General features: G+C 39.1%; 1 protein-coding gene across 6 annotated transcripts in view; it reads right to left on the bottom strand.

Annotated features, from left to right (window-relative positions):
* Positions 1-4,252: 4,252 nt before the first annotated feature.
* EPC1 (enhancer of polycomb homolog 1) overlaps positions 4,253-11,185 on the bottom strand; it is a 62,695-nt gene continuing 55,762 nt past the window's right edge. For 5 of the 6 annotated variants that reach the window (XM_044424630.1, XM_044424627.1, XM_044424628.1 and 2 more), the window contains exons 11-14: positions 9,174-9,292; positions 7,831-7,972; positions 7,211-7,574; positions 4,253-5,625 (exon numbers count right to left, since the gene is read on the bottom strand). In XM_044424630.1, the coding sequence (XP_044280565.1) occupies positions 5,553-5,625; positions 7,211-7,574; positions 7,831-7,972; positions 9,174-9,292 (698 nt within the window). In that variant the 3' untranslated portion in view covers positions 4,253-5,552. Of the gene's footprint in view, positions 5,626-7,210; positions 7,575-7,830; positions 7,973-9,006; positions 9,094-9,173; positions 9,293-11,185 lie in introns of all 6 variants that reach the window. The other variant, XM_044424631.1, reaches the window with a different exon arrangement.

Here is an 11,185-nt window from a genome sequence, read left to right as displayed (position 1 = left end):
AATATATGCTAAGCAAAGCTGTAATTTCCACCTACTTGGTTATTGTGAATTTTGCTAAATGAGATAATTTCATGCAATGTAAACTGGGTATTTATGGGAAACAACATCAAATTGTCTTGATTTTAGTGTGCCTGAGTACCCAGGGTTTGTGTGATAGCTGTAATTAGGAAATGCTGACCGTATTCACAGAATCTTCCAATCCATATAAAAGACAGCTTAACATCTGTTGCAGCTATCTCTTCATTAACAACACTTCCCATATGTGAACAGAATATTTATTGTGCAAAAGGCATATTAGGACACAAAGAGCCCATGATAAATGGAATTATTCTATTGTGGTTTAGCAATGTAGAGATTGGGCATTTGAGAAAATAATTGTCTGATTAATGAGGTTTACTATTTTAATATTCCGAGAATTACAGAATAGAAACAACCTTCTGTTGGCTGGAGTATCTCAGATTCAGATAGTAATGAAACACAGGAACATATTGCTTTGTTGTTTATTCCTTCTATTTTCTAGTGATGGTGCTTTTTACAGCATTTTGTGAAGGGGAAAGATCACAAAGCCTGTCTTGACCAAATTGCTTATCAGCACCTGCTTTACAAGCTCCAAGTGTCTTGTGACCAGTTTAAGTTGAAGTGTAGGCCTTCCCTCACTATGTATGGCTTAATATGAACCAACTGGTTAACATTTGAGTCAAGTAACTAATGCCCATATGCTACAAATATGCTCAGATTTTTCTGCAGTCAGCACCTGCCAGAACCTCTCCAAATAAGCAGAAGGCTTTATAAGAGTTGGTGGGGTGAGGTTCCCCCATAAAACACTCTTAACTGTTAAATCTTCCCAACATCAGACTCCACACAGGCATGGAGCCCACAACATAGAAGGAAGAGATGAATTACCTGTGTCAAATCAAGTGAGCAAAGGAGTTTCTTCTAGACCAGCCTTCCCAGACCTGGTGGCCATCAGAGGCATTTGGACCAAAACTCCCAGAATTCCCATCCAGCAGGGCCATTCACTGGGAATTCTGGGTGTTGCAGTCCTAATGTATCTGGAAGGCATAGAGTTGGGGAAGGCTGTTCTAAACAGATCTTCCGCTTGAATTGATTGCAGGTGATTGCATATATTCTCTGGGTCTCAACATTTTGAGATATGGTAGATGGAACAAGAACCTACATGAGCCAAATCCATCTTTTCCTTCATCTTTTGACAGAAAATATTTTCCCCTACTGGCAGCTTGCCTAGTCACTACCCTTGCAAATATTGTGGGAATTCTTTCTCAAATTCTTGTCTACTTACAGGGGCTTGTTTCTAGAAAGAGGTCATGTTCTCTCCAGGTTTGCAGATGTTATTGGTGCTTCATTTGTCCTCAGACTTATTTGAAGGACAACCCACCCTTGGGCAATCACTGCAGACATTGTTAAGTTTATCTCCTGGGATAGGTGGCAGGAACCCAGCTGTGTGCGTATTTTTCACAGAAGCCCCTTTAGTAAGAAAGATCCAGCTCTTCAGCTATCTAAGGCAAGTATAGGCATGGTCCTGAACAAAGTGACTGGGCTTGCACAACATGGTGACCAACCACATGTGGAAGCAGAGCAGGCCCCTTCCAATTCCCACTAACACCCCTAACTCCAACTCCTCTCCAACTTCTATCCTATCCTATATTCCATTCTATCATCCAGCCTGGTTTAGCCAGGGTTTTTTTTTCATACTACTCATGATCATAAGAATCCATGGGCTATTCTAGGGTTTTTTCTCACACAGGGGATAATCATGTTGTTTGAACCTCGATGCCAAAGCAGCTGCCAAGTCCCTTGGCAAGAGCGGCAAAGATACCTTGCTGCTGTTGGTGACTGCCATTGACAGCTGCCATCAAGGTGCCCAAAGGACAGCTTGAAGTAACTCCCCTACCCTTGCCATATTTGCAAGCCTTTTTGAGCTTGCTGTGGCTGAACTTTTTTTTTGCTGATAATGGATTCCTGTGGCTTTTGCCATGCCCTTAAGGGACAAGCACTACTTGCCCCTTCAAAGTGGTATCTTAGAGGGAGTGCCCATACCTACCATTTTAATCAACTTTTTAAAGCCTGCAAACAGGTGCATTTAAAACATTCTTCTGTCTTCATTGTGCAGACAAGGTTCTGTCTCTGAAGTGCAATGGCTTCCAGCCTTCTCTGTGTTCCTTGCACATTGCCCCGGATGGGGTTGGGAATCTATTCCTACCACTGGCCACCCACTAAAAGCAGGTGGGCAATTGTCCTGGTTGAGGCTGGATGTAATCCCATTGTGTTCAGGGAATGAGCAGTTTGCACATCAGGAAAAAAAGAAAACATAAATTCTATGAAACGCTAGATGTGAAATACTACTTACTATTATAAGCAACCAGAGTCAGCTCCTCCAAGGTGCTGCTGAGCACATTGAAAGAATAACTGTCCCATAACAGGTTTACAAAGCTGGCTCTTCATCAACTTTCATGAACGGGGGAGGGGAATTAAGAGACAACCATAGTGAGATGGGAGAGGGTACTCATTGCTCTCACAGTGTCCCCTAGGATACTGTCAGAAGGAACAAGGAGGGAGGAAATGAAACAACCATGATATGCCTGATCACCTGTTGGACTGAGTGTGCCTTACAGCTTCAACTATTTTGGTCAGTCACCACAATCGGTTGCCATTGTGTGTGAACACATCTAGCATGATGTCAGTCACCACAAACTGTTACTTTTCAAGCACGTATCCAAAGCTGCTCTACTGGAATTCTAGTTACACAAGATAACCACGTGTAAATGCATCCATCTTTGGATGGGAAAAAAGGAGAAGAATGTCTCTTCAAATGAACTATAAAGCACTGCTTTGACAGTTTCATGTGATCTTCCAGGTGTTCTTGGCCTACAGCTCCCATCATCCTGTTCTATTGGCTATGCTGCAGTCTAGCATATAGACAGCCACGTTACATACCCCAGCAAAGGACAGTAAAGTATTCCCAAATTGCAGATTGGTGGGGGGACAGGAGGGAGGACTGAGACCTGGATGCAGACTTGCTGAAGGTCAACTTGTGATTTCACAAAAGGCAAGCTTTATTTTGATTCACAAATCAGTAGTTTTGCCTCAGTATCCATGTACACAAGGAAGCCCCAAAGGTAACTGTATATTATTACATCTAGGTGTTAGGTCCAGTATTAAGCTAATCTACTTATTTGCACTGCTAGGATATCAGGGCAGAACTAGGAGGTCTCGAGCAAAATTTTGTGGCAAATTTGCAGCCTTGAACAGGAACACAGTTCTGGAATAGTACCATTTGGAGCCTTTGTGGGAGATTTCATGTTCAAAGGGAACAGGGACAACCTTACCAATCTTTTCCTTGAAGGGTTCAAGTTCAGTGCTGACAACTTCATTGATACATGATGAGAATATAGGGTGGAGAGGTTTCCTAAAACTTTCTTCTATACTGTGAGGGGAAGTTTTGGGTTTAGTTCTTTTCATCTCATACATCCCCCCTCCGATTCACCCCATCTCCAGGATACTAAAGCTGTTGGAGACCAAATTCCTTTTGATTTTTTTCACCAACTCTCAGCACTATAGATCATGGAAGCCAGTAATCATGCATCCTTGTGATTTATAGGTTTGATTAAAATTATTTTCTAAATACGTAACTTTTTTCAATTATATGTATACTGCCACATAGCAAACAGTGGACCATGTACATTTCTCCCTAGTGTGGAAACTTGTGTTTTTTGTTTCATGCCATCAATTTATTGCCAACTCATAGACCTTGTGAATTCCCTCCCAAATGTCCCGTTCTTGACAACCCTGCTCAGCTCTTGTAAAATCAAGGCTGTGGCCTCCTTTATGGAATGCATTCATCGCATATTCAGAGATGTCTGTACTTTCTCCTAATGTGCACATTTTGATGACCATTTTTGACTCAATGACCTTGCTCACAAAATTTGGTAAAAATGAGGATTTTGGAGTGCAGCTATATGCAGATCTGGGAGTACAAATTAGGTGGGTTTCTATCAAGCTGTGAACTGAATTGATTTTTCACTCAGCCATTGATTTGATGACCTTGAAGAAATGATGCAAACAACTAGAATGTCAGCAGTTAATGTAACCTCTCGCTTTTATGCTGTTTGAACCAAGACATTCTTAAGTTCATTATATATTCAGATGTAATATCTGAACTGCTTTGAAAAGTCATAGGTCAACTGCAGGATAGAAATTTAATAAATGAATAAAATATAAAACACACCACACATTTTCTGTCAACATGTAATGCCCTGGGTTTATTTTGTGAGAGTTCTATCACAATTTTCCAGGTGGGATTAAAAACCTTAAGGATAATGTACGCCATTGGAGTGGGCATTCAGGCTTCGGTACTGACAAAGCACTAGTAGTAGAGTCTTAAGTACCATTCTCTTCACAGAAGAGAGGGCAAATATTTCCAAAGGAAGGCACCCGACAGTTGTGGTTCTGGCCTTGCAGCCTTCTGGAGAATCTTAAAAAGGAAAAAAAAAGCTGGCTGTTTTCAGAAACTGGAATGATGATACACGTACAGCAATTACTGCATTCTTCTCCCTTATAGCCTTTTTTTTCTTAAGAACAAGTAAAGAATGAAGTCTTTAACAATTATACAATAAAAAAATATAATTTGTGATCAAAAGGGTAAGACAACATAAAAACTCCAGTTGTAAGGACTCCATTTGCATACTTGATTTAACACCACTTTTTGGTGTGTAGGGAAATGGGACAACAGAGGGGGTTCTATGAAGAGCAGCAACATAACTTTAGTGCTTTAAGTACCAGAAACTGCACACATGTTTGTGAGCTAGTCAGTTGGTAGAATCCATGAGACTTCATTTTTAGCTTGTTACTTGCCTTATGATATTAGAACAGGAAGATCCCATTGAATAGTACATTCCCCATTTTAAACTGATGCCTTTTTAAAAAAATTCTGTATGTATGTCACCATTTTTCACATGATACACAGAAAACTCAAGGACCCAGAGGGGGAACCAAGTTATGTTAATACCATTTACAAAATACCAAGGAGTCCACAGCTACCTAACACATTTACTACAGCACAGGAACCAATGAAGGTACAGTGTACAAAAAACTGTAAACACGGCACAATAAATAGATAAAACAGCAGGTTCCGCACCATGCACATGATGTGATGACACTTCCATCTCTATACAATCTCACTTCTCACACTCTTACTTTGTTGCAGTTCTCCCTTCCCTTCCCTCCCCCCAGCCCCAAGTGCAAAGCATCACAAATGAACGGTTCTGTATTCAAGTAACATATATACAAGGGTATTACAAATATGCAGTACTGTACAGATAATTGCTGTAGTCTTAATTTACAGATGTTGATTCTTTCCTATTAACAGTAAGAAAAGAAAAACCAAAGCATGAGAGATGTGCATTGCTGTCAAGTCCCCACAGCTGCCATGGAAATGCAATATGCTATATTCCAACATCCCTTGCATTCAAATTGCTACTGATGCATAGCACCTAAACAAGTTCCCAAAGGCTGCAGTTCCATTACTATGGAAACTACGTCACCTCCATTGCTACTGTGTTGTCTGCTATATTGTTCAGTGCTGGCTTTTCTGTTTCATGGTTTTCCCTGTGAAATAAGAGGAGAGAAAAACATCGCACACATAAATATCCAAACTGGACACATCAACTACATTAATCTGCTAAAGGTTCCATTCAAAACTTCTATAAAATTGATTTTTTCCTATCATCAACTCTTCAAAATAGTATAATCATAATATTCCATCCATTTCTGATCCAAGTCTTCCTGTGTTTGCTCAAATGTTGCCAAGGTAACACCATCCATGTGCAATATAGTAACTGAGGTTTGCACTGGTACAAATCTTTCCAGCTGGAAGCTTAACTGATATTTAGGATGGCAGGAACATGATAACAAATTTAGATGGGGAACATAATGGCTTAAAAATAGTTTATCCCGGCCAGATCTGTGGTCTTCCCCATCATATTTTTAAGTGTTTGCACAGACACATGACTAGAAAAATGTAAGATTTTAGCACAGCTAGCAATGGGGACAACTGTGTCCACCCACTCCGTGCAATACCAAAAAAGAGACAAACCCAAATAGAGACATGGAGAACTGAATATGCTCACTTTTAACAGAACGTTGACTGACTGCTGGAGAGGGAAAGAAAGAAAACAGGAGAGCAGGGAGAACTGAATGGAGCTACTGGAATCCTGAACTGAAGCACTCTTACAAAATTTGTTTCACAGCCCCATTTGTATTATTCTAATAGCAATCTTGATTATCTGAGTGCCACTGTGTATGTAGCAAATATGGTACCACTGATGCAGCAGATGGAAGTATGAACAAGCTTTCAAAAGACTCAAGGATTATGAAAATATAAGAAGCTCTCATTTTGTTTCAATGAGAATGAAAAAAACCAAACATGAAAACGAGAATCTTTAGTCTTTATATCTCTTAAGATGAAATGCTGGCAGGTTTCAAAGTTTATAAAAGAAAAGGGAATAGGAGATTAATAAAATGGGAACCAACTAGGTTCTGGAAATGTTCCATTTTCTAACCAGCAGTATTAGCAGATCCTTTTCCCCCTATAGGTGAACTACTTTCAAAATCCATAATTTCAGCTATAGTTTGTGACACTGCCAAAAATCTACAAGCTTTGTAACAAACCTTAAAGCAAACTCTGAATCCTGGGTATTCAATTAGAAAGAAAACCCATTCAAGCAAATATTTACTGCATGTAAGTATTTTTAGAGCTGGAGTGTCAGAGAATATAATTCTCCAATTCTAGCAGCTTCCTGCAAAATATTGCATAATTAAACAGATTCATTGTTCAAGACCTTTACAAGAAGTTCACATCTCTCAAGGACAAGATCACAACAAGATTTCTAACTGCATCAATCAGACACAGAATAGATTAAAATGGTCCTTTAAATCCTAAATTACATTTTTCCATATTAAAGAATGTGACCCTTTTGGGACAAGCAGTGTCCAAAGTTTACTTTGTACCTCAAACTTACATTTTTATTATTAAAATAGTCACAATAAAGATGTTATAGGTAGGTTTAAAATATTATACAGGGATGATTTTTTCTTCTAAAGACTCAAAACGTACCAGAGAATTATTTTCATTGGCAGGATAACAGTTTGGAAATATCTCTTCAGCAGGCTACATTGTAATGTAAAAACTTACCTTGGTACGGTGTCCACAGAAGATGAAGCTGGCACCTTGGGCACCTGACAGTTTGCTGCAGCCAGCTTTAAGGCAGATGATGGATCAGCACTCAGAGTCCTAGGTATGTGTCGTACATTGAGCGTAGTAATAGAGTTTGCAGTGGCGACTGATGAGGGTACAGTTAATCTAATATTGTTCCCAAACAGAACCTGAGTTGTTGCAGAATTGGCAGAAGTTACTTGGTGACTCAGTGCACTGTGGGAACTTGAAGTCTGTGTAATATTTGAAGGCTGTAACAAGGTTGAACCTGCTGTTGATGATGAGCTTGTATGTACAAGTGCTGTAGGTGTAGTACTACTGAGGTGTAAGCCCTTATATACTCCTAAGGAATAAGAGAAAAAAACACAAACACTAGGTGTTAACAGCAAAATCCCGGAATTGGATAAGGGCATGAAACTATGAATGTTTAGACAGAAAGATATCCTACAGCTCCCAACATCCCCCAATCAGTTACGCTGGCTGCAGAATGCTAGGAGTTATAGGATGCTTTTACTTTCAAAGCATGCCGAGGATTGTGCCCTTACTGATTTAAGACACACACAGGAAATAAGGACATAGCAATCACTGCTGTTCGTTACCTGAGGCTTGAAGGATGCCATTCACCCCAATTCCAAGCACCACATCATCCTTCATTTTGAATCCCATGAGCTGTTCTGATGTAACCAATGCTGAAGCAGCAAAGTGAGCACTAACAGAATCCAAAGTCTTGGAAATAAAACCCTTTTAAAAAAGAAAAAGAAAAGTAACTTAGAAGTCACAAACTTTGATAGTGCAGTAGCTTAGTACATAAACATTTTAGAGCTCTTTTCAAATGACAGTTCAAAGTTGTTTGGTCTATATTAATGTTAAAACAATTAAGGGCTCAATCCATAGTGGCAGGGAATTCTGGAAGTTGTAAGCCTTTTTTCTATTTAAATATGCCTAGAATTGTCTTCTAAAATAGTGAGACTAAGAACCAGAATAGCTCAACAGCAGCCATATTTACAAAAGTCAAGAACTTTCCTACAAATCTACAAAGAAATGGCAAGTCACCAACTTTTCTAACAAAAGATCAGACTCTTTTGTTTTCCACAACTGCACCTCAACATTGTGGAAGGAATACAACAACATGGCACACTGCATTTTTGCATGACAGGACTTCTCCCCACTGTAGCTTGCCACACCAAAAACTGCTCTGGAAGATCCTCCAACTCTACACAACAAACTTGAAGGGTGCAGGGGGACGGGAGTGGGAAGAGGAAAGGGGAATAGTTTCTACCAGTTCTGCTGACAGGAGCAGTTTTGTCAGTAGGAGAACACGTCCAACAAAGGAGGCAACTCCTCTACCACATAAAAAATCTGTTTCAAATCTCACCAGTTCCTTAAAAGCAAAAGCACAGTATCTAGAATTGGGAAAGCATAATAAATACCATTTGATATCAAGTGCAAGTATTTTAGATTCTGAAACTCCTGTTCTTAAGACATTTATAAACTCCTCAAAAAATATAGTAAGACAAGTTTCAGGGAAAGTTTATTAGCGGTGTTAATAAATTAATCTGTAGCAGCCTTGTAGTGTTTAAAAGGAATGTCACTTGCATTATGCAGATGTTATGCTTTGAATTTCTGATGAGGGAAAACACAAACACACACATGCAATCTAAATTAATGATATTATCTGGAGTTTTTTTTTCTAAGAATATGCATACCACGTCTTTAACTGCTGAGTTACTTCTTTTCTATTAGGAGGGAGCTGAAGCAATGCCTATTTTACTCACCTGTAGCATCCCTTCTAAACACTCTACAGTATGGCTAAGATGGAGATTCGAGCGAAAGCCACTTTCCTGTTGGTTAGTTGCAAGGTGCTATGGCAACAGTTGACAATTAGAGATGAACCCTGGTGGAAAAAATGAGGGATAAATCATAATACAGACAACTCCCTCACCTGTGAAGCGTTCGCAGAAGAATTACTATTTGCTTGCTGCTGATGAATTTGTGCAAGCTGCTGTTTCTGCATTAGTGCCAGTTGCTGCTGATGTTGCTGGTATTGTTCGGCTGTAAATGCTGAACAAAATATAAAATAAGAAAATACCATATCAAAATATGTAAGCCTCATATGCACATCCCTTAACCTAAAAAAGGAAACTCAACATGTACAGGTCTGAAACACAGTACATATGGTCAGTGCTCCAACTCCAGTGGGAGCCAGTACAAGCTGCTCTTGTAAATACAGAGCATGCTTGCGTATTTTTATATATGATTAAAATGTGGCCTGCTACCCCACAACAGTGAGTTGCCACATTACAATTACCATAATAAGAGAATGTCTACTATTAACTACCAATTCATCAGATGAAATTTGTTCCCTGTTCCTATTTTTGATCATGCCTACTTTCAACCCCAAGGGAAAATTTAATTTTAAAATATGCTTTCATACTTTTAGAATTAGAATATATGATGAGATTTTAATCAGTTTCCCTCAATTAACCCACCTGGGGGGGAAAATCCAGTCAATAAGAACGGAGCTGGTTATGCTGATTTACAGAGGAATGAAGAAAGACTGTATTATACTACTTATTTGTCTATGGAGAGTTCTAAAAATAGAAAATAGAGAGGTTTCATTGCAGTTTTCATTTCAGTGCATCTTCATGAAAAACTCCCCAATGTCAACTCTTAAAGTGGGTTTAGGCTGAGGAATAAGTTAATGTATAATCTGGACCACATATTAGAAGGTTTTCCAAATTAAAATGCTCAATTCCAGATTTTGATGGGTGTTCAAAATACAAACATGTATATTTTGGACATCACTGCATCAGGTACCACTAATTTTTTTAGAAAGAAACAATAAAAACCTCCAAAGACAAGAATTTAAGATTCATTCAACATGGTCTAGTTTTTAAGCCCAGATTGCCAAAAGCTACAAACATGTGCCAGATTTCCAGAAACAAATTAGCTGTAACTTCATTCAATTCTACTTCACACATAGAAAAACTGAATTAAAGAACACTCACACCCACTAACTGGATTCACCCAACATTCCAGCCCACATCGTGGTTGTCATTGAACCACAATGGCTTTGTTGCCAGAATTCAGGTGCAATAACTAACCATGCCTTATTAACTACAAATAGCCTCAGAACAAACTATGGATTCTTTTCATGGGTTGTTCATGGTTAAACAGCAGGCTGTTATCACAGCCAATTCCAAACAACATGACAAACCACAGTTCAACAATCCACACCCAAGCTATATTCAACTCTCTACAAAGCATAGAAGAACATGCTATCCACACACCATATTTTTGGCCAACAAATACAATTCATAGCTGTAACAATTCTTTTCTGAACTTTTTTTTTCAAGTTCAAGGGCTATATCCAGTGCTATCCCATTCACCAGCAGGACCAACCAATGGCATAAGTTAGAACTCCCTAAAGCAACCGGAAACAAGGTGAAACAAAAGTTTCTGAAATAGAACAGATCAGTGGAGCTCACTGAAGGGAGCTATTCTGGACATAAGTGTTTCCGCTCATTTCTGCAATCATTATGGCATGCACTAGCTTCTCGCTGCACCAGTGATGGGCCCTGCTGCAGCAGGATTCTCAGTGGAGGCACAGTGGCAGCACTGGATATTGCCCCTTTTGTGCAAAAGATATGCACTGCTCCCAAATCAGTGAACTGGCAAAACTTATAAAAGCATTCACATGTGCTGTAAAAGTAAAAAATTTCATCACTCTTCCATGTACACTGCACAAACAAGCTGGACAAATGATTTTTTTTCGGGGGGGAGGGGGGAAGGTATCTTAACATTGCACATAAAATAAAGTTTCTAAAATGTAAGCATATTTTCCTCAAAGAAAGAAACTATCTGGATTTTTTAAAAATAAAATATAAGGATTTATGACAACACACACCCATCCACAGTTTCAAAAGTTTTGAAAACATATTCAGGAATTGTAAG

The sequence above is a fragment of the Varanus komodoensis genome, unplaced genomic scaffold (assembly GCF_004798865.1).
Source record: "Varanus komodoensis strain SLA01 unplaced genomic scaffold, ASM479886v1 scaffold15, whole genome shotgun sequence".
Classification (NCBI taxonomy): Eukaryota; Metazoa; Chordata; class Lepidosauria; order Squamata; family Varanidae; genus Varanus; species Varanus komodoensis.
The sequence above is the reverse complement of the archived record's forward strand: the minus strand, read 5'-3'. Positions and strand labels throughout refer to the sequence as shown.